The sequence below is a fragment of the Phocoena phocoena genome, chromosome 9, assembly GCF_963924675.1.
Source record: "Phocoena phocoena chromosome 9, mPhoPho1.1, whole genome shotgun sequence".
Lineage (NCBI taxonomy): Eukaryota > Metazoa > Chordata > Mammalia > Artiodactyla > Phocoenidae > Phocoena > Phocoena phocoena.
Window position 1 is genome coordinate 26,838,896 of NC_089227.1, and position 23,146 is coordinate 26,862,041.

General features: G+C 33.1%; 1 protein-coding gene across 1 annotated transcript in view; it reads right to left on the bottom strand.

Moving 5' to 3' along the window:
• Positions 1–2,664: 2,664 nt before the first annotated feature.
• Positions 2,665–23,146, bottom strand: part of SEMA3A (semaphorin 3A) — a 231,811-nt gene continuing 211,329 nt past the window's right edge. Inside the window, exons 14-17 of the mRNA XM_065883393.1 lie at positions 20,135–20,292; positions 17,478–17,545; positions 4,999–5,141; positions 2,665–3,628 (exon numbers count right to left, since the gene is read on the bottom strand). Coding sequence (XP_065739465.1) covers positions 3,173–3,628; positions 4,999–5,141; positions 17,478–17,545; positions 20,135–20,292 — 825 coding nt within the window. The 3' untranslated portion in view covers positions 2,665–3,172. The remainder of the gene's footprint in view (positions 3,629–4,998; positions 5,142–17,477; positions 17,546–20,134; positions 20,293–23,146) is intronic.

Here is a 23,146-nt window from a genome sequence, read left to right on the forward strand (position 1 = left end):
ATCCCCATATTTGCTTTTTAAGTATGGCATAAAATAACAGTATTTAGTTTAAAGGGCATTAAATTCACATCATCTCCATAAGTATAGAGCCCAGTTTACAGATGACTACAATGAAGAAATCTGCTAGCAACCTGACTTTGGTTCTCAACCTTTTCTAAACTTATGTTCCTTGACACTATATGCTACATGGAATAGTAAAGACATCTGAATTCAAATATTTTGAAGAAATGTGTATTTAGCAACTGAATACATGCTAAAAGGAATAATTTACAGCAGCAGTTTCATTACATTTTTCTCCAGTTTTCTAGTTCCCATCTGAAATGCAATGATAAATACAGATATGGAACGTATTTACTACCTGGCAAAAAAACATGCTGATTGAATGGGCACACAGCTTCTGCCCTTAAATAGCACATAAGCCACCTTGTTACCTATGTGGGAAAATCTTGCATTTTAGGATGATGTTGAACACACTGAAATGGAGTACCTACAAAAAGTTGCATTTTACACTGTCCTTCCTCTTCTTTTCAAAATTATGTACATCTCTGTTGCCTAATGTGTAGGTAGCAAAAATATTAAACACATACCACTGAAAATCACTAAATAATACATAAAATGTAGCAGTAAGTGTACATTTACATTTTGCATTTGATTTCAACTGGGCCATAATTTCTCTGCTGTGCTGTACCTTTTTCCTATTTTAAGATTGCTGTAATAATCTGTTCAAGGTCACATAAGTCTCTTAACAAAGTTTCAACTCTGATGATACATGCATAAGCCAAAGTCTATTGAAACTGAATTAAATGGGACATTAATTACTTTTTGTGCAAACTGCCCACCTCAATACCCATTGGCAGATTATGACTGTAATAAGACTTATTTACCTGCATGTTATATCTATAATTTTCTTCGAAAACTTAGACCTGATTTATAAAGACATGTCAGTGGATTTGTTTTTGTTTGTTAGTTGAAATCTACACATTCTTTCTATGGGTATTTCATAATGCTAAACAAAATGCATTCAGATATTGGAAGGCATCCCTGAAGTTATACAATCTCTACCCCTTCAAATCTTTTATTTTTGAGGACTAATAATAAGATACTTCTGTTATTGCAAATAAATTTGTTTCAGCTGCAAATTTAGAATAAAATGCAACACCGAATTTTAGTACAGTTAAGATACTCTATGAGAAATTTTTAAATGACCTATTTTTGGAGCACTCTTGGTTTTTTGATTTATATCTCATTTTTTTTTTTTCCTCTACAGGAGTCTGTCCTTCAAATAATTTAAAATTTAGCTACCATTTGAGGATGTACTTCTAAAAGTAACATTGTATTAATCATTGGAGCCTAAAATTGAATGTAGAATATTTTTAGGCTCCCATTGAAACAAATGTCAAAAAATCATTTATTCAAAGTAATCATTAAAACTGAAACATGAGCTTCCATCTGTGAATATTTCAACTGATAGAGAATTCAAAAAAAAATTCACTCTAGTCTGAGGTGAGAAATTAATGCTGAGTTAATTAGAATCCCAAGACAGCTAGCGTTAGAATTTCAGTGCTGCTTTCATTAATTAGCAATAAGATGTTTCCTTTGCATTTTTGTGTGTGACGAAGGACCCAGAGAGGGATTCTTGGAAAGATGAGTGCAGTGCAAAACTGCAATGCAATGCTGAAGGTCTTATACATCTTGAAGTCAATGATTCTCAAAGAATCATCTTAGGACAGTGAAGCAGGCAAGCCCTTAATTAATAATCTTTTATCTTATTTTATAAGTTGTTGCAGGAGACAAAGAGCTTTACATGTTTTAAGTGTGAGCCGTGTCCTGGAAAATAGTTTGTATAAGTCACTCCCATTGACCTGAAAAGAGTCATGTGTTCTTTAGACAGATAATTGTCTTAAACAAGGTGAGATAAGAGGCAGCTGATAAAAATGTAAACAGAGTTGGGAAATTTGCTTTTAGGAGGTTGTTCTGAATATTACTGATCTCCCTCTTCTCAAAAAAATTAAGTGACAGATACAATTCCAAATGGAGTCATGAGAGTTTTTATGTCTCAAATATCAGGCAGGAATTCAAGCGCAGAATTAAGACATTTTCTATTAACATTAAACCAATGCTTACTATTTGCACGAAATATGCAGTTCCTTTTCTCTTTGTTGATCCATTAGGTACAAGAAAATGCATTTACAAATCTATTTCTTTCTTCTCTTTTTTTTTCAGGTTAAATGCTCTGTTTTTCTAAGAACATTATGCAGGTTCTAATTAATTTAGATAATATTTGAAGAAGGGGAAGTGGTTTTTTTTAATTCCTCAGAGAAATAAAGCATAATTTATATCCAGATTTTAGGAATTAGTTGTTAATGATGTATATATGTTTCTAGGACAATATTGGTTATTCCTCTTGCAAAACTGAAAACGTTTTAAAAAAAGCAGCACACAATTGGAGTTTTTAAAAACAAAAAACTACATAGCACAATAATTGTAAGACAAAAACCTACTCTAGCTTAGAAAAGAGCTAATTTTTTCTGCATATTTGTCATGGTACATTTAAATTATAGTTTTAATAAAATACATCTTTAGATCAAAGCTGGAAGAAGACATCAGTAGTAGATCAGTGTATTCCATTTTTCTTCTGGATGATGGTTGGTTTATGTTTTTCGTATTTCCACAGACCGTTTAATTCAGTATCATTTTACTCCTCCGGTACATATAAACACGAGTGCTGGTAGACAAAAAATATCCTTGAATCCAACAGTGTTTTGGAATATTCATCAGCTTAGTAAATCCATGCAGTTTAAAACTTCTAGTTCAATAAAATGGCTTTGCTGATGCAGTTTTTCTTCTTTAGATGGCAACATGGCAAATGACATTTTTATTTCTCAGGCAAAGAAGAAAGCAAAACCTGTATAGTGAAATCTCATAGGAAACATTAAGTCACTAGTGTGAACATCTGCATTCACCTGACCTCTATTAAGTGTTGGTATTAGGAAGAAAATCTGTTAGTAAAGTTACTCATGGACTTAATTTATAATTGGTGGAACTCAGGTGCACTTCCCACCATTGTAAACATCCACATAATGCCATGAAAAAAGTTCATGTATATTGCATTTTTTCCAGTTATTGTCTAGGCAAGTTTCTACTTGTTTGAGGTTTCTAGAGGTAACGCAGCTCAGACACTCCTGGGTGCCCTCTCAAATTCGTGGGTCCTCCTGTTTCTACCTTTCTTATTTTCCTGTAAGTGCTTCCATTTGTTACTGTTCCCTTGGGTATGTCCTGGCCTTTGCCGACGCTGTTTTCGGTCCCTTTTCCAAACTTGTTCGCAGAACTCATCCATTGTGTTCAGGTTGGGGTGGTTGATGAGTTGCATGAAGTCTCTGTACCAGACCTTCTGGCTAGGTGTCATGCTGTTGGAAATTTCTTTGGTCTTAGAGCCATCTCCATCATCATCTTTATGAAGAAGTTCTTCCAAGTGCTCCGTGTCGATGACTTCCAGGGTCACTTTAAGAAGGGTTTGCATGAATCCGTGTTCCACGGCATGACAGAGGTAATTGCCTGAATCCTTCCGCTGCAGACTACGCAATAGAAGGCCTTGTTCGGTCCTAATGATATGATCATCCACTCTGATCTAGCAAAAGACAAGATGTAGTAAAATCATACATACTTACAAGAAATACAGGCTCCAAAACTCTGTCTCAGCAGAAATTTAGACTGTGTACTGAGACACATTTTCACAGTTAATAAAATTTCTAGTTTAAGAGAAACGACTGCATTTTCCTATCAGGGAAAAGAGTTATACATTTCTTCCAATTGTTTTTAAGAAGCACTGCAAAACATTGCTGTCTATTGTCTTAATAGAATTTCTCATAATAATTTAAAGTAACCAAGATAATGGGATGAAAGGACAAAGATATACTTTATAAATTTGAAATAAGCTATATAAATATAGGAGAAAGTTAACATTGAATGTTGGAATTGGAAATATAGGAACATGATACTAGAAAACAATGCAGCATTAGAATAAATTTATAATAAGGTTTGAAAAACAGAATAAGTTCAGCAGTTGAGCAACCAGAAAAAACATGGGATTGCATGCTTATTTATTCAATTTCCTAAGTCTTAGATGTGACACGAAGATAGGCTATTTAATATGTCTAACCTCACTTTTATTTTGCATACAGTTTACAAAAGAGACCTCTGAAAGCCACAGCTGGTAATATATAAAATCAACCTTAACATTTATATGATGTGATTACATGTTTGAAGACTGCTTCAACTGTCAAAAGAGATAACAGAAGGACTTTTACTTCTACATTCAGATTATGTTTGTAAAATTGTCTGCACATTGTACATTCACAAATCACCTACATACTATGGTTACCCTATTTAACACTTTTTAAAAAGTTTTAAAGGCTCAGAGTACTCACTGAGATTTTCTATGTATGTATTTTTTAAAATTTTACAGAGGAATAAATGGATCCACAGAGGAGGAAGATTTGTGTGAAACTACATGCACAGTTCACATCAGAGTTCATAACTGGACCTCAGATCCTTTATCCAAAATCTACTACTCCTTTCCCTTAACTGCCCCTTCCCATTTGAGGAGGAAGTTAATGGAGAAAGGAAAACATGTTTGGAGAGAATTAAGAACAAAAGTTAAAATTAGTAGAAGGATTAGATTTTTTTCTTGTATATGAATGTAGATAACATAATTGTTTTGTAGATAACTCCAGGAAGAAAAAAGAAGTCTCTAAAATATATCCCCAAACAGCTAATGAGACAAAACTCTTACCAGTTCACCTTTGTTTCTCTAACTCCTATCACAAAGCCTGTCATAAAATCAGCCTTCAATGAATACTTGTTTAATGAATGAGTATTGGTATGTTAAGAAAAGAATAAATATTCACTACTTTTTTTTCCCCTCTCAAGTCAACCATGCTGGGGTCACTTAACAGCATATGTCATATAGAATTAATCCAGGCAGTTTCTTTCCTATACCTCTTCTTTTCGCTCTTCATTTCGCCTCTGGAATTGCCAATAGACCAGAGCTCGCTGTGATTTTGGACTGCATTCCAGGAACGTGCTACTATTTTCTACTCCATAGATGATTCTTTCTTCAAAGCTGTGGCCATGGTGATTATCTGGCCGGTGATGAGGAAATGAAATGAGAAAATGTTAGAGAAGTAAACTCAACTTTCCAAAGTATTTATTCAGAAATTCAGGAGATGAATTTGTTGCCAAGTTGGAAGTCTTTTCCAATTTGATTGAAGATGACAGAAATGACAAGGTTTCAGAATTCAAGTGTCTACTAAATAGACTAATTATTTCAGTATGGGTTATATAAAGCATATACAGAGATTTGTCTACCAGAAAATAGCATTACATTAACAAAATCAGTCATGTGTGCAGTATAACTATACATTTATATGCCATGATAATACTCTCCAAGGTATTATTTTCATTGTAAAACTCTATGCCCTGACTAATGGTGCCAGTGAATTTCTGCCACAATTCTCCAGCAGAAAAGTTATTCGATTGGGTTTTTGGAAATAAGAGTCCATTTCTGAGAACTTAATTTTGCCTTTTTGTGTTTGTTTTTCATCTGTAAAATTAAATTTACCAGCCAGTAATATTTATCTAGTACTTTACAGAAGGTAGAGTTCAGGAAGTTTATACTCCCCACCAACAACCCTTAAATAACCCACAAGTTTGATCTGAAGATCAACTGGTGTGAAATGTTTGGGATGGTTCAGAAGAAAGACGCACAATTATAATGCAATGTGGTTTCAATTGTCCTTATTTTAAAATGACACATCTTTTATTATTTTCAAGAATTAGGCTAAAGAATATGGCAAGAGTACGTAATAAAATGGAGCAATACGAAATTGTTTCCTGATTAAGTTTCTATTATTTTACCCTTTATGTAACCTCCTTCAATGTGGTAAATGAAACACAGTTAAGATCAAAAGTACGACACGGGGTGTCTAGGTAAAACTCATTTAGAGAAGAAAAACTCCTTGTTATCTTGTTTAATCCTGTTTCCATTATGACATCCTGTACAATCTGGAACTCATTAAATTACTTTAGAAAATAATAAATATATTTTCACATGCACAGAGGGCTGACAGTGTAGACAGATGAAAAATTTTTGCTTTCTTCTTCAAACTCAGCTAGATTTTTAATTAAAAAAATGTTTCCCCCTTTTTTGCATCACTTTGACAGTTTTACTCTTGTTATAACAATCTGAGTACTTCTGTCTGTCACAGACAGTATGATTTGCTCTAAGTTTAAAACTTTCCAAAATCCTGCTTCCTTCCAATTCCCATACACAGCCTATGGCCATCATCTCCTATTCTCACCCTACCTATAGTCAACCTTCTGCCTGCATTTGCTATCTCCAGGGATGTCAGTCCCAGTGCTTTTTCCTTTATTGTTCTAGGTGTGAAACAAAACTCTTCTAATATTGGGAAGTATCTGTCTCTTCTTATTTAAAAGAGCAATACTCTAGAAATAATAAAAAACAGGAAATGACTGAAATGTAAAGAAACAATATTTAACTGATTCCAAGTCACAGTTTATTTCACGTTGGAGATATGTATATCTGCGTGTCAATATATACATGCACTATGGTAGTATTTTTCTTTTCCCTCTGAAATTATTAGTATATCTTTGATTGAATAGATATGGCACATGTTGCCATGCTAGTTTGCAAGACATCTGCTTCCTTGGATAGAGATGAATTGAGTGTCTATGTCCAACACGAGCTGGGAGATCTGTGATTCAGGAGCTACCATGAATAATTAGAATGCGTCGTGCAGTTTAAACTTATTTGATTTAGAAATTATTTTACTTGTAATATTATGCAACCTGAAAAAAGGTGGAAATTCTGCAATATGCAACAACATGGATGAAACTTGCAGACATGCTAAGTGAAATAGGCCAGTCACAGAAAACCAAATACTGCATGATTCCACTTAGATGAAGTATTTAAAGTAGTAAATACTCGTAAAAGCAGACAGTAGAATGGTGGTTGCTATGGGGTGGGGGGGGAAGGGAAATGGGGAGTTGCTAGTCAATGGGCGTAACATTTTAGTTATGCAAGATAAATGAGATCTTGAGATCTGCTATACAACATTATGCCTACAGTGAACAATACTTCAAATTTTGTTAAGAGGGTGGATTTCATGTTGTGTTCTGACTCCAATAAAATAAAAACATAAAAAAATATTTAATTAAAAAAAGAAATCCTATTACTTTTAGGAAGTAACTTTTCATTCAATATCTACATATTACTAAATCATAAGATATATGACAGCATGATAACACAGAAAAAATCAGCTGGATTTAGAGACAAACAGTATGGTTATCCACCAGTATCTTCTGTCTTGCCAGCCATGCCTCTCAGGTCTAGTTTTCTTGTAGAAATTTATGATAATACTTGTCTCTCATCTAATTTGTCCAAGTTACTATAGATATCTATAGAAATCTAAGGTATAAATAAGTTACTGCTCTCAAACATAGAGATCTGTATAAATCCTTCAGTACATTAGTTGATACTCAGATAAGAAAAGCAATGTAACTTGTATAATAAGAAATAATAGAGCTTAATATAAATGAAACATCTATTAGGTACATTTTCAAAAAAGTCACTGTTTGTCTTCTCAATTAATTTAATCATTCTAATTGATCCACAGAGAGCTTTCTGTCACCTCTAGAGTCTTGGGAAATCTACTTAGTTTTTAGTTTCTCTCCAAGATCTCTGGTGACAGCAAATGTTTCCCAAAGCCCATTAAAGAAAAGAATTCTCTTAGTGGTAAATGTTTCCTGAATTTAAAAAATATTCATCTGTTACTTATCTATAGTAGAATCTAATAAATTTATACCAAGTTGTTTTTGGTTTAATATAGCAACAGGCCATGGACTTCAAGAAATATCATGACATTCAGATACTTTCCCACCTGAATAAGAAGCACAACTGGTGAATTTGGTTCACTGTCTTGGTGTCTTAATAACTACTCTTGCCAATATGTTAAGGATTCATCCCCCTCTAAGTTGGCCCTTTCTTTCTCTCCTTTGTCGAAATTGAAAGCAAAACAAAATCTTCTAGTTAGTAAGCAGTGAAGCTAAAAGTCCTGTCATATTAACTATCAGTCTTAGTATGCAGTATTTTTTGGTTTGAGAGTCTCCTACTGTATGTTCTGTTAGATTCTGCGACTGCCAAAAAATGGAAGAAACTAAATATCTTTTGAATACACTTGTTTCTCTTAATTCCTCTGCAGTAGAATGTTTCTATCATCAGCAACTTTTAATTTAGGACCAGAACTTTCATTTAAAGTGGCCTCAGCCAAGCATTCATATATTTGGGTGCTTTGACGTCACACCCTGTAAACATTTTTCCTGTTAATTTCTCCACACCTGATACCTTATAAACAGATACTCAAAAAATATCTTATTTAATTTTAAATTTATTTTTATACAATTCTTACCAGTTACACTCCATTTACAGTTATTACCAAATATTGGCTATATTCCCCACGTTGTGCAATATGTCCTTGCAGCCGATCTTACACCCAATAGACTACTGGAAGGCACTCAGTAAATATTCATTCCCTTTTCTGACCCTTCTATCCCAACCACTTGAGTAAATTTTGTACAACACAGGAAACATTAGGGGTCTAATAACAATATGTTTTTCTCTCTCTTCTTTTCTCCCTCCTCTCTTCCCCCCCATAACCCCTTTACCCCCATCTCTGTCTCATTCTTGCCCTCTCTTTCTCTCAAAAAAAAAATTTAACCAACAGGAACAACATTTTGATTCTTGACTTGTAAACTTATTAGATTTTCAATTTTTTGGATGCCAAATACACTATCATTTTGACTGTTATTAAAGCAAACAGCTCTGCATAGAAATGGTGGCACAGAATATAGCTGCACTGTAAGTATTTTTCAGAGCATACACTGTTGAACTCATAAATACACAATATGAATCAAAAGCTCACCTGAGAAAACACTGTTGATTCAAGATTTCCTGAAGGATATGAAATCTTGCACATACAGGTAAATCTAATCTAAAATCTCTCTCTGGATTATAGTTGAAACAAGAGCAGTTTACATGAAACACATTGTGTTAATCCCATAATTGACTTTATTGAATCCTGTTGAATGGGGTCCCTCTGATCTATGTTGAGGGAACCCATAAGCAATACTCTATGGATTCGCTCACTGTGTTTATGTCCCAATGTTGTTGGCTGTGGTGTTCATCTTTGGGAAATTTTTCTAATGTTACTTTTTAGGAATTATTGAGATTCGCTTGAACAACTGAATTTTTTAATGAACTTTGTGACTCACCACTTGATCATATTTCTCCCCCCACATTGGCTGAAAAAAACCATTAAACAAATTTATGTCTTACCCTTGTAACTTCTTAGTAAATATGTTCTTGTCACATGCCTGGTTTTGTTCTCTGTCAGTACATCTGCTTTGCCTGTGTGACATTATTGCTGCCTTTATCCTATCTTTGCTTTTAATCAAACAATTGCAAATTGTCTGAAATATATTAGGTCACTTATCAATTACAGACAGCATACACTTTTTATAATCCCCTTAAATATTTTTTGTTATTAAAATATATCTACATACAAATAATAGTACATTGTCTGGATACAGAGGTAGTCATAAATATGTGAGGTGATATTATTGTTATTGCTGTTCTTGTGATAGTTTCAACTGTTTATTCAAAAATTAAAATCCTTTATTGAGAAGCCCTAATGAGACAAATTATGAACTCCTTCCCAGCATCAATTCTGCTCTCTCACCCGTATCAAAAAAAGTATTGCTTCTTCCGTGCTTTCAAAAAATCTCTTTTTACATGTATCTTTAGAGCATATGTAGTCTTATTTGTTACAATTTTTTATTAATCTGATTATCTCCCTCATACTGTGCGTTCCACAATTTGGGCACAAGGTAGTCATAAACCCTTAGCTGATGTTTGCTGAATAGCAAATCCAGGTAACAGTTTACTCTGCATTTAAAAGCTGAAATCTCACGTAACTTTGACATTTTCAAGGCACAGAGTTATCATAATTACATAAATGATTAAGAGTTTAATCAATTAAAAATGGTATAGGGTTTATAACCCTCATTATGACAGAATACATTATTGCACTGTAACATTTCAAGTCTTCTAAATTTGTTAAGTTTTATAATGTTATAAGAGTTGACTTGAGATATGGTGGAAGATGATGATGACTAATCAAGTGTACTCCAAAATCTCAAATATGGGATAATAAGAAGAGAAAGATATTTGAGAAATTATATGAATGTATTCTCATATCTCCAGGGACACCTATATCTCTAAACGATGTCTATGCCAATAAGTAATTTTTCCAGAAAGAAAGCAATCTCATTGTAATCAATTTAAAACTACTTTTCATACTTAGAAAGCAATGATTCTGAATACAAACTTTTGTCATGAATATTACTAGTAGACAAGAAGGGTGAGTTGTTAAATTGGCATAATGAATTCTTATGGGTTGAAGTGAATAGTTAGAGCAAAATAATTGAGGACATTAAAATTATTTTTAAAGCATCACAGTGTGTTTGAATAACACATATTACAATATGTTGCAGCTGTTAGTGACAAGAAATAATGTTTTTAAGGAAGCAATCTTCAATTAACCATTTCCTCTTTCAGTGGGATAATTTATGGAAATGAAATGAGGCTAATAAGCCAGAAAGAATGGGAGGAAAGAAAGAAGTTAAATAAATTGCTTCCTTTTGTAACAATAAAAAGTCAAGATATCCATCATTTGGCCAGAAATATCACGTTGCTAAAGGCCTTATTTAGTATTTGATTCTCTTCCAATATAGCAGAAACAGAAGGCATCACATTTCAGCTTTCCATTTATTTCACTCTCCATTTTAACCCCATAAATGTCTCCCAAGATTGAAATGCTAATAATGTAAGAATCTTAGGATATTTGATTTCATGTAGAAAAGACAGAGATAGGTGAGGTAGTGAACCATATATGTATTCAACTATTTGATGTCTGCTGTCATTTTTGATATTCTCACCCTTTAGGTTATTAAAAAGCTGAATTTCATAAATAATGAAACAATTTGGGAGAGGGAAAATAACTGCAAATTATTTTAAATATTTAGCAAATTCAATTAGTTGTCAAACTACATAAAGAGAAATCTAATTCCACTTGTTTTCATCACATTGTAATTTTAATATTTTACACTGTAAATTTTTTGCCAATATTATTCAATGTAAAAGGTCAAGCAAAGGAGGAAAGGAAATGTTGTCCACCAACTCATGGTGACACAGAAAGCTGGAGATATGCACTTCTTATTATAAACAACATTACTTAGATTTTTCTTACTGGATTCTGATTATTTTCTCCAGAAATACAAGTGGTACTTTATAAATAGAAAAGACTCTAATTTGACTTCAAGTGGATGAATAATAAATATTTCCTAAAGTAGCAGTAGCTGAAAAGGCATTTCATGGATGAATCAATAACTCTTGGGAAGCTATAAAATATTTAAAAATAAAAAAAGAAGGGCTTCCCTGGTGGCGCAGTGGTTGAGTCCGCCTACCGATGCAGGGGACACGGGTTCGTGCCCCAGTCTGGGAAGATCCCACATGCCGCAGAGCGGCTGGGCCCGTGAGCCATGGCCGCTAAGCCTGCCCGTCCGGAGACTGTGCTCCGCGACGGGAGAGGCCACAAAGTGAGAGGCCCGCGTATCGCAAAAAAATAAATAAATAAATAAAATAAAATATAAAAAGAAGACAAAAGTTTCACTCATCCTTAATATTCATCCTTGACATTCATGTATATTTTGGGCCTGACTGAATATTAAGATGGTTAACAACTGATTTAATAATCTTATATACTGTAGTACACTTAACACAAATTTACAGCTATATAACAGGGGTACTAGTTGTTTATTCATCACAATAATGCTTAGTATAATATTTCTCCAGTGTTTTGTGTGATGCTTATACCAGCTAGCTTCTCAGTAAACGTTGCATGTGAGTTTGCATGCATACATGTGCCTAGAAATGTGTGCATATGTATTAAAGTCCATATGCTCAATACATCTATTTCTCAAGTGCAAAAAAGACTCAATCAATGAAACCTTAGAGAACATTTAAACTTATAATTTATCAAATTGCTAAAATAAATTTAAATCTTAAACTATTTTGTTTTATGCCCTAAATTAAGATCTGTCTCTGGTGCTGGGAAATAATTATCAAGCAGAATACGACACTTGGAATTTTACAATTCAAGGAGTTTCCAGCTTTCCTTGAATTCACAGATACCTGTGGATTTGTGTTAAAATGCTCTTGTCAGTGTATAGATAGGCAGATGGATAAACAGAGAGATATGACTAGGATATTTTAATTTTATTGTTCATAGGTAATTATTGTAGAAAGAATCGCTAGTATCTTATTTGTAAGGTATATATTGATTTAAAATACACAAATTAAATTGACATGTTTTGAAGTTAACTATGAAGCCATTTTAATAATGTGCTTAATAATCTTGGGATATCAGAGGCCTCAATGCTTCTTAGTATAGGGAGGGCTGAAACTCAATTATTTTAAAAAGCAACACCAATATGAAGATATCTACTGTACTATATAGTTTATATTAAATGTCTGATATGTTTTATTTTCATGACTTTATAGCAAATTCTTTGCCAAGAAAACACATATAATTTACATGGCAGAGTAAAATTACCATGTGAATTTACACCTTTAAAAATAAGGAAACATGAACTTTAATGTTCAATTTACATTTTCCGAAGAGATATGATAGATGATGGAAAACACCCATTTGCTGAAGTAGAAACCTTCCATAAACAATAATAAAAATACCACCTTGTATTTTATTTAATATGTTTTCCTTATAAGTTTTGGAATTAAAAAATACAGCATGTTTAAGAACTTTTCATTTACAACAGTTAAATTATAGATGTATAAATTGGGTGATCTCTGATGACGTATTTAAAAGCTTTAATAAGGAACAATGATAGCACAAAATATTTGAAACCTCTTCTTCTTATTCAGGTTGTGTGTGCAGGTCTTGCGTACATGTGCTATGAATAAATGGATTATTGGCCTAACGTAATGTCAGAAGACTACTGTGGTGAGGATTGATTTTCTCCAGTGAAAACAGTTTCAGAAAAGGTTTACAAAAGTTATAAAGACACTACTATAATAATTTCATTCTAGGATGCATGCTCCTTTATATTTAACATCTCTGATATCAGAATGTCTTACAGTTGTTCTCCATCTGAGTTGAAGTTGCTTTCTTCCAGAAATAATTTGTTCTTACTTCTTCCAGACACGTGAGACCCTACTAAGCTGACAGCTCCTTAAATTAAAGTTTTGTCTGAAGCTTTTGGTCCACGCCGTTGGTGTGAATTCAGAAATTAAACCTTCATGAGGGCCACCTTTGTGGTTCAAGGAGTAAAACAGGCAAATTTCTTTGCTATCTTCTTTCGGTTGGGAATTTATTTGTGAATTCAGAAATTAAACCTTCATGAGGACCACCTTTGTGGTCCAAGGAGTAAAACAGGCCAATTTTTTGCTATCTTCTTTCGGTTGGGAATTTATTTCTCCTTTGTGCCAATACTGAAGCATATTGCGTTCTGGCTTGATGCTGGGACCATATATTAGATTGTCCATTTTGGGCAGTTTTTCTCTCCAAGCAGTACATAAAATAATGGTGCATCTTACATTCAGTGACGTCTTAGACTTGATACAATTTGGTAATTTATTAAAGTTAGGGATTTTTTTTAGGACTGACATCAGCTCATCTATCAAATCTTGAGGCTTCTCTTGGGGCCAAATGCTCAGATTCATAGTTGGATTTTCTACATGTATAATAGAAGCTAAAGCACAGACCAGATTAGCATTGCTCCAAAATACTAAATTTATAGCTCTGCACACCATAAAGATGACACTGCCAGAGATATTTTATGAAATTTTGGAACAATTTTGGAATGATTTCATTTAAATTATGCCAACCAAGACATAAATTGAGATGAACTAGTTGTGGAGATAATGAAGAAGGTTGAATTCTGCCAACATTTTACTGTGGGTTGTTGGAAAGGAAATGCATGTATGTAGAACAGCCAAGAGAACTATTACAAAGTGAAATTCAATGATGGCATTAATGTAGAAGTTAGGACATAAAATATTTCAAAGATACAAAAATCTAAGATGTTAATTTTCAAAAATTGTTACTTCTGGTATAGCTTTTTCCTTTCTGGACATGTAGATCATAATACAGCTCGTTTAGTAAAGAAGGAAGAATGAGAGGTAGTTTAAAGGTAAATTGACTCAACCACTTATGCTCTTGAATGCAAAGTCAGACAAGCTCCAATTCTGTGCACAACAGTTATTTTAGGAAAGGGAACATACTGGGGGTTTCTCGTTAGCATTGTGTATGAGTGAATGGGAAGACAAGAAGATCTGCTAGCAGATATATTTAGGGTTTTGTACTGAAATTTCCCAAGGCAAAAGGCTACCAGTGATGGAGGAGAGTGTGCTGCACCAAGGGGAAGTGGAGCTGGATTCTTCTGTTTCACCTGGTCCAGCTCACCACTAGCGCTGCCTTTACAAGAGAGCGAACAGAGCACTGAGTAAGTGCTAAAGGTTTCATCGAGAGTGAAATGTCTTCCACCTTAATTCTGAGTTATTTTATACAGTCCCTCTATTAAAACCTCAGGAGATGTAAAATATAGAGTTTTACACAATATGTTTACCATTACAGCTGGAACTGAGGGTCCTGAAGTGTATAATTGGCTTCAGGTTGCTTAGCAGTTTCTGTGAAAACATCTCATATCTTTATATGTTTCCATATGAGCACATATATTTTATTCAATGTGAGACGGGACATTAGCAAGGCAACATACATGATTTAATAGGGCTGAGCTCTGGATTTCTGCCCATTTTACTGTCAAAGATTGACATCACCTATTCCAAGATAATTCACTGATTCCTAATGGTAAGACTCAGTCTGACCATATGGGAATGTCTGACTTAGTTTCCAAACATTTGAAATTTACTGTAATCTATGGTGTATATTTTTTATGTTTGGTCAATTAGCAAGACAAGCAGACAAGGAATAAAGAGGCCTTCAAAATAGGGAATGTTTTTACTACTGCAGAGCTTCTTGAACTATTTTACCATTTCCTCCCATATATCACAAGCATCTACTTGGGGTTGTTTTTATACACACACACAGACTCAGTAACATTGAAACACAGAAATTATTTTTCCTCCCTACAGTATTCATTCCAACTGAAGAATCAGAAGAAAAAAGTTATTCACATTCATTTTACTTTCTACAGCTAAGCAATTCTATATTCCCAAAGTTTATAGGGTTGCACCACTCTAATTTCATCAAAACATAACTTTAAAATCTGAAGCACTCTCCAAAGCCCATTCATTCAACTGTTAATAATATTTATTTATCCACAGCCTCACTTTAAAAAGAAGTATGACTTCGGTCAACTTTTCCTTGTATATATGTACACTCATAATTCCAGCATATATGTCACTTTGAAAAAACACTAACTGGGTCTATGAAGGGACTGATTGCTAAAAAAAATGGATGTATTAATAAGATATACATATATATATATATATTTCTCTAGCAATCTTCAAAACATAGCACGGTATCCTACATAAAGTGGTTTGCAACTATAATTTATTAGTTAATTGGTTTATGATATTTCTTAAAGATTCCACTTCTGAATACAATGGTATTAATAACAATGTATGACAAATCATTTTCACAATAAATAACGGATGCTATTTAGATCAAATCTCTATTGAGAAACAAAAGTTTGTAAGTATTATGCTATAGCTTGAAATTTTTAGATAATTCATTCAACAAATATTTATTAAATATCTACAATATTCACAATATTGCAACTGTTACAGACCTAGAGATAAAAAAGTGAGCAAAATAGCAAGGTCCATATTGACATGGAGATTAAATCCGACTGGAAATGAGCTCTACTTACATCATCTTGTTTCTTTTACTTCTAGTTAGTTAACATTAGCCTCTCTATATCTAAGCAAATATACTCTTTAATAAAAGGAATATTTCATAATGCTGTATTGTTGAAAAGCTGCTGATCATAATTCAATATTTCTACATGAAATAAATGGAAAACTAGTGGATATTTTGTTGTCCAATTGAAATATGCCATCCGAAAAATTAAATGAGGATGTGTCAACAATGCACTAAATCCGTATAAAGACAAAAACTTATATGCTCCAATCTAGTGGTATTTTTTTTTATAATGAGAGCGATAACAGACAGGAAAACAAATAACAGATAAGGAAATTTTGCAAGCAAAATGAATTCAAAATATAGGCCCAATTTGTGGCTACCTGTCTCCTGGTATTGGCATCCCCCAAACAACTGTGCGGACATTCATGAATCACATACCAGTACATGTAGGATACACACAGGGACTTTCAGAAAGTCAACTAGGTTTTGGAATGTTGCTGGGTGCTATTCGTACAGTGTGTTTTCTTTCTTAACATTCATGAACCATGAATGTTCTACACACAGAATTAGTAAATCAAATCCAAGTAAATGATAAAAAATAGTATACCTGCTTTTAAGATTAATGTAAAACGCACCAAAAAAGTTAAAGGATAATTACGTTCAATTACATGTAAAATGTTTACATTTGATAGCCATTTTTAACTGAGCTGCTCGTTAGCAGTGATGTCATTGCTGAGTTTTCCCAGCAGGGGGAAGCATAGCCTAATTATTGTTTTTGTAAAGGGTTGAAGTGGGGGTGGGGGGGATGAGCTATACTACCATTTTACTGCGTTTTAAATTAAGACTGGTTGATATTTCATCATTAAATAAGCAACTTGACATTAAATAGGCCTTGACATCATTTAGGAAACATAAAACGAACTTGGTCCAAAATCCCCAGTTCAAGGGACTATCCTACTAAATCAGAGTGAAGACATCCAAACCATCTTCTACTTGAGTAGGATGTCCAGTAATAATATACTGGGTCTATATTACGAGTATATTAATGAGTAATTTGCATGGCTTATTTTAAGACTACACTTTCTTCTTTGATATATTTAAATGAATATATTTGCTGCCTACTACTCTCCGGTTGCTACCACATACAAAGCGTGCGCTTAAACTTGACTCCTTTTGGTTAACATGAGAAAATTGAGCATTAAGTCTCGTAAGGGTCTAACATCCTGAATTTATCATACCTACAATAATAAAACATAATTCAGTGCTTTGTGTTCATTGGAATTTTCTTTCTACAAGATTTTCTTTCTCTTCAGTTGCACTTCTCTAAGTATTCTGGCAGAGGTGTATAACTTGTATGCATGTGTGCGTATATGCATTATTGCTTATGGTTTTACCCTGGTGTTAGCAAGTTGAAAGATTAAAAATGCTATAACTTACCATGGTGTTGTAAGTCTGAACAGTGAGTCAGTGGATCTCCATTTCTTATATCTTGTCGTCTTGTGCGTCTAAAACAATTATATTTAAAAATTATTACTGTATCTCTATTCCCTCTTGGGAATTTGTCATAAGAACTGAGAAGAGTCAAAGACCCTGGAAGTTTATCAGAAGAGATGCATCTACATCTGCCTAAAAGATTTTTTAAAAGTAGATCATTATACCTATAACAGTAGTCTGCAAGATGATCAAAATGGAAAATAGTATATAAATGTACTAACAATGAACAAAAAGTCTTTCAAAGTATTGATAACAGAAAATTCATGGTTTCTTTTTGCTACTGAATGTCAGTCAGTAAATATCTAACATCTAGAAAATCTAAAATTCTTAGTATCTTAAAATCTGAGGAAAAAGCACAAAATATAGAAGAGCAACCCATTTATTCAATGAATAGAATTAAACTTCTTTTCCTAATCTCTAATGAGGGAGTAAGCCTGAAAATTAAAACTCACATGAATGTTCTTTCTCTTAATACTTACACATAATTCCTTAAATAGACTTTTGTTAAATTATACTATTAAGACTATGAATTCTACTTCTAAGTTAGTCTTTAATTTTTCTTTTTGGTTGCTATACCAACTTTTTTTTATAAAACATTTCTTTTATGATTACATGGTTTTGATTGCAAACCAATTTACCTGCGAAGTGAATAAAAGGACAAAAACAACAACAAATACCGTGGAGCAAGGCTCCTCCTTTTATCAGAGGAAGGTGGGAGAGAAGACGAACTTACCTGTAAAAGAAAAGCTAAATTTGCTATAAAACTCGAAATTAATTTCTCCTGCATTCTACTGCTCAGATCATGTTACTTACAGTGCATTCTGGGAGTCCTCTCTCTACATTTGGCTACTGGTTGACTGGGAGGAAGGAGGTTGGCTCCAGCCGTTGTGGTGCCAACTAGATGTGTAGTTGGAGTAGAAGGCTAAAACTGGAGACTGGCTCTGTGTGACTGACTCGAAAAGACTGGGGACACTTGCCCATCTGTTTTCTGCATCTATTTTAATGGGTATTGTCTTGCTGCAAAGTTAGTTACCATCCTTGAAAAGAGCTCTCACAAAGGCCACTGAGAATTGCAAACATGGAATTTGTTACTGTATTCATAAATTTAGAAGTCCCAGGTATTTATAGATTTCTATTTGTAGAATTGGTGAGACTATCAAACAGATGTTGCACATTTTAAAATTGAGCCAACAAGGGAACTTGTGAAACACGAACCACAAAGCATTTGGGAAGGCGTTTTTTATTGCCATTGAAGCTTTTGAAAAATGCCGTCACAAAGAATATATAAATTGTGAGGCCTCTAAACATCCTTTTCAAAGACACATGAAATTGGATTAAGTAAAATCTGCAAGGCACAACAAAAATGTGTTAATGATAATTCCTTCAATCTTGGATTCTAGGTATGCAATAAACACATTTCAAATGTATAATAACATCCAGCTTTTTAACTTATTATAGATGTAGTTATGATCTTATTTTTATCTTCTTTCTCATTAATAAAAGCTTAAAATTCAAATGGATTATTACTAAATTAGGCAATGTTATATATTTTCACATGGAAAGGAAATAATACCCATTTTTAGTTCAAACATGAATTTCACACTTTCAAGCAACATTAGAGGCTCTTTAGAGCTAACTGATTTTAAGAAGCATAAAACCTTATTCTTAATTAATTTAATTTAATTGCTGTGAAAACAGCATATTCCTATTTATTAAATTATCCATGGTTTCTTTGATCAATAACACATTACCTCCACACTAAGTTCTTGTTTTAAATTTAAACTTCCAACAAAGTCAATACGTATATGAAAGTAATACCAACATGTTGTCTAAATTCTGAATATTGAAGGCTTAAGAAAATTGCATATTTATTAAGTGGAATAATAATTTAATATTTATTATTTAATATTATTATTAACAAGGTAACTGTGTTTTAATCCATATGGACTGACTATATGAAAGATTTAAGTTGTAGATGATTTAACACTACAGTCAATATTATCTAGTGTGTAATCAAAATATTTAAGTAGATATTAGGGTTATTTCTTTTCCCTAATATTTTTCCAAAACCTTTAAAATGATCCAAATGTTGTAGAACACATCTCATTAGCAATGAAAAAAGCCACATTCTTACCTTCTTGTAAAACATTAGCTAAGATAAAAAAACAAAACAAATTTTACTGCTCCTATAATGCATTGGCTTAATAATGTTAATTTCTATTAAAGGTTTCAATATGTTCATGTGCATACTGTTAATCCTTAGGTTTATATTAGCAAGTATTGTATATTACTTCATCTACTATTGCTTGTTTCTAAAATACTGGTGAATATCAAGGGGCAAAGGTAGCCTTAAGTGAGTAGTAGAGAATACGTTGAAATGACTATTTTGTCAAAATAAGAAAGTGTTTTTGTTTTTTAAAACAAAAGTAAACCAAGCTTGGGTACAACGTTTAGGAGGTGTCTAAGAGTTCCCTGAAGTATAACACCTCATTTTATTCATCAGAAAAAAGGTGATGTATTTATATGAAGAAGTTGTTCCAAAAATGGAATCAGATAAGATAAATATCAAACACTGTGTTTATTTCTAATATTCCTCCTACCTCTTTGCAGTAGGAAAATAGCGAGAGCATGAAGAGCCATCCCAGGCACAGTAAGGGTCTCGGGCAAGGCAGCACTCTGCACAGGCTTTCCCGTAAATATCACATCTGTGTAAAGGGAGCTGTGTGACTCCCACAGTAGAGCCGATATATAGTTGTTGCTGTGGAAAGAGTTTACTGTTAGGACAAAATCTACCTTGTTTTTCAAATCTATTTTTTTCTTAAAAACAACAACAAAAAAGGTTCCAGCTTAGCAAAGATGCATTTATATCTGTGGGTTTAAAAACATTCCATTATTGGTAGTTTCTTCAAAGGCCTGGCAGGAAATGTGACCATTTAAAATAGAGCAAGACCAAAATCTAAATAGTTGACTGAAACAGGTATATTTTATAAGTGTAAAACCAAGGGAAGATAAAGGAAGACAGCAATAGTTATATGTCAATTAAATCTCATAAAAATAAAAAATTTTAGACAGTAAGACACTGAGCAATATAAAGTTCAAACCTTCAGTTTTTGCTCTTAGGTTGCTTTTTAAATTTCTACTGTTTATAATTTTGATTAATCAGATTATCTACATTGTCATGTATTCTGATTGGTCTTGAGGCAGGGATCTTTTGCTTTTGACTCTTGGGTGCCCTACTGAATTGCCTGTAACGCAGTCTGCCCTCCTATAAGAAGGGAAAGGGTGAAGTTTTGGCACTTGCATTGGTAAGAAGTTTTGCTCAACGCTAAATGTCTTGCCTTTGCACTACCTCCAGGAAGATTACTTTAAACAAAAGTACTCAATTACTTCTCATGCGAAAGATCTCAGATAGGGGAATCAAGTACACTCTGGCTGGTGCCGTGGACTTGAACAAAAAACTCAAGTGTTGTGGGAAAAAGTGGGGTATTGGGCATCAACATACCTGGATCCTAGGTCTTGCCTGACATTAACTCTCTTGTGATCTTGGGCCTTTCACATAATTTTTCTAAGACTTAACTTCCTTATTCATAAAATGAGCATGTTTAACTAGATCTTTAAAGTATATATCTAGATAAAATGTCTATGCTGCCACTATCTTCAGTGAATTTGAAATTATCAAAGGAGCCAGAATTGGGGGGAAAAAAGCTTTCTAACAGTAACTACTTCAGGATTTCAATACAAGTTAAAAAGTACCTTTAACAAAGTTGAACCAATGTAGCATACCAGTTGCAAATTTATGTAAATACAAAATGACATACAAATAAGACTGTTGTGTGACTTTTCTACATTTTACTGTAATTGGTGTCATAGCTCCCTTTCTTGCTTTAGATGACTGAATAATTATAATAAAACATTAAATAAAAGTTGTGAAAATACTGAAACATGACAGTACATATGAAAAAGACCTCAAAAGTGTATTTTAATTTTCCACTATATAAATGAAAATAAGTTACAGAAAAGCCAGTCTCTGAACCATGGTGTGCTCTTTTACTATAACGAATTGTCTAACAGTCAGCAATGGATATAATTAAAACTGCATTTCCAAAAGGCTCTCAAAGATGGGACTACATATGTAAATAGATATGTTTAAATGAAGATATAAGTAACTATTAGAATCTATGAAATTATTGAGGGTATAAGGAGTACCTTTAGAAAATAATTATATGCTGAAAGCTAACCAACTTACTTATATCTTAATATAAGAAATGGAAAAAAAGGGGTACGAAATAATACAATAAAAACTAAATTATTATGGAGGCAGATATACTGATTGCTTATTCCATTTCAGTAAGTGAAGAATATTTATAGTATATGAACATAGTAGAGTATATAGAATATGGAATATATTACAGAAAATCAACTTCTTACTATATTCACCTTGTATTATTATATTGAAAGATGCTACAAACCATGGCAAATTAAGAAATGGTAGTTAAAGTCTCTGGGAGGAAAAGATGAAGTATTATTAAGTTTTTCGGTTGAGAGAAAATTATATTGATTTGTACCGCTCTTAAAGCATCTATAGAACCTGCATGTGATAACAGTTGATCATAATTTGAAAAATATTAACAGGGAACTTAACTAATGGAAAGAAATTCTTTATTCTTTTTTTTCCCCTCCTATTCTTTCTCTCTTCCAAAAGCACCTTTAAAAAAAAAAACTTAGATTGTATTGAAGGCCAGCAATCTCAATATGATAAAAAATGAAACAAACATAATGTTTAAACAACAATTAAACTAGTTAAAATGGGGTAGCAGTTTCTAGAAGCATGGTTGGCATTGGTGAATACAGACATGCCAAACCATATACTGTGGTCATAACTATTTTAAAAGCTACTGACCAAGTTGGTTATACCTAAGAAAAAGATTTCTATGTTTGGCCAATAACTTTTAAGAAGCATGAATGAAATTCATACTTATAGATTTCTATAAGAATATGGCACTGAGTAGTAAAGGAGTTGTTATCCAAATGATAATATCTAAATCTGTCAGATTCCTTTAGGAGAAAATCAGAGAAATAATACATGAGAAGAATATGAAACCAAAAATATGACAACTGAAATTATTGTAATGAAAACCTAAAGTGTGATAAAATGCCCCAAATTAAATACAATTCAATGTAGTTTATATTTAACGATTATTCTGCAGTACTATTAATGATTTTCACAATGAATTATGCTATTTAAATGAAATATGGGGGACGCTTGCAGGCACCATTGAGCATAATCCAGTCACCAGCAAATAACCTGACATGTTTTTCTGCCCAATTTAACATCACCACAGGCTTTCTCACTAACCTCCTTAACAAGTTGTGGTTCATAGCAGGAGATGAGCCCATTTAACCAGAAAATTAGTTGCAACACTGCTTCTCCCTCATGAAACTACTGCCTCAGTTTTAAAATTTCCATGAGCATAAATGAAACTGAGTCACATCTGAATGAAATCAAACTCCAGTCACATCTGAATGGAAATGAAACTCCATCTAATGTTGTGAAAATTTTCCAGTAATGGAAAATGAAGGCTAGGGACACTTTCTTCTAACATAGTATTTTA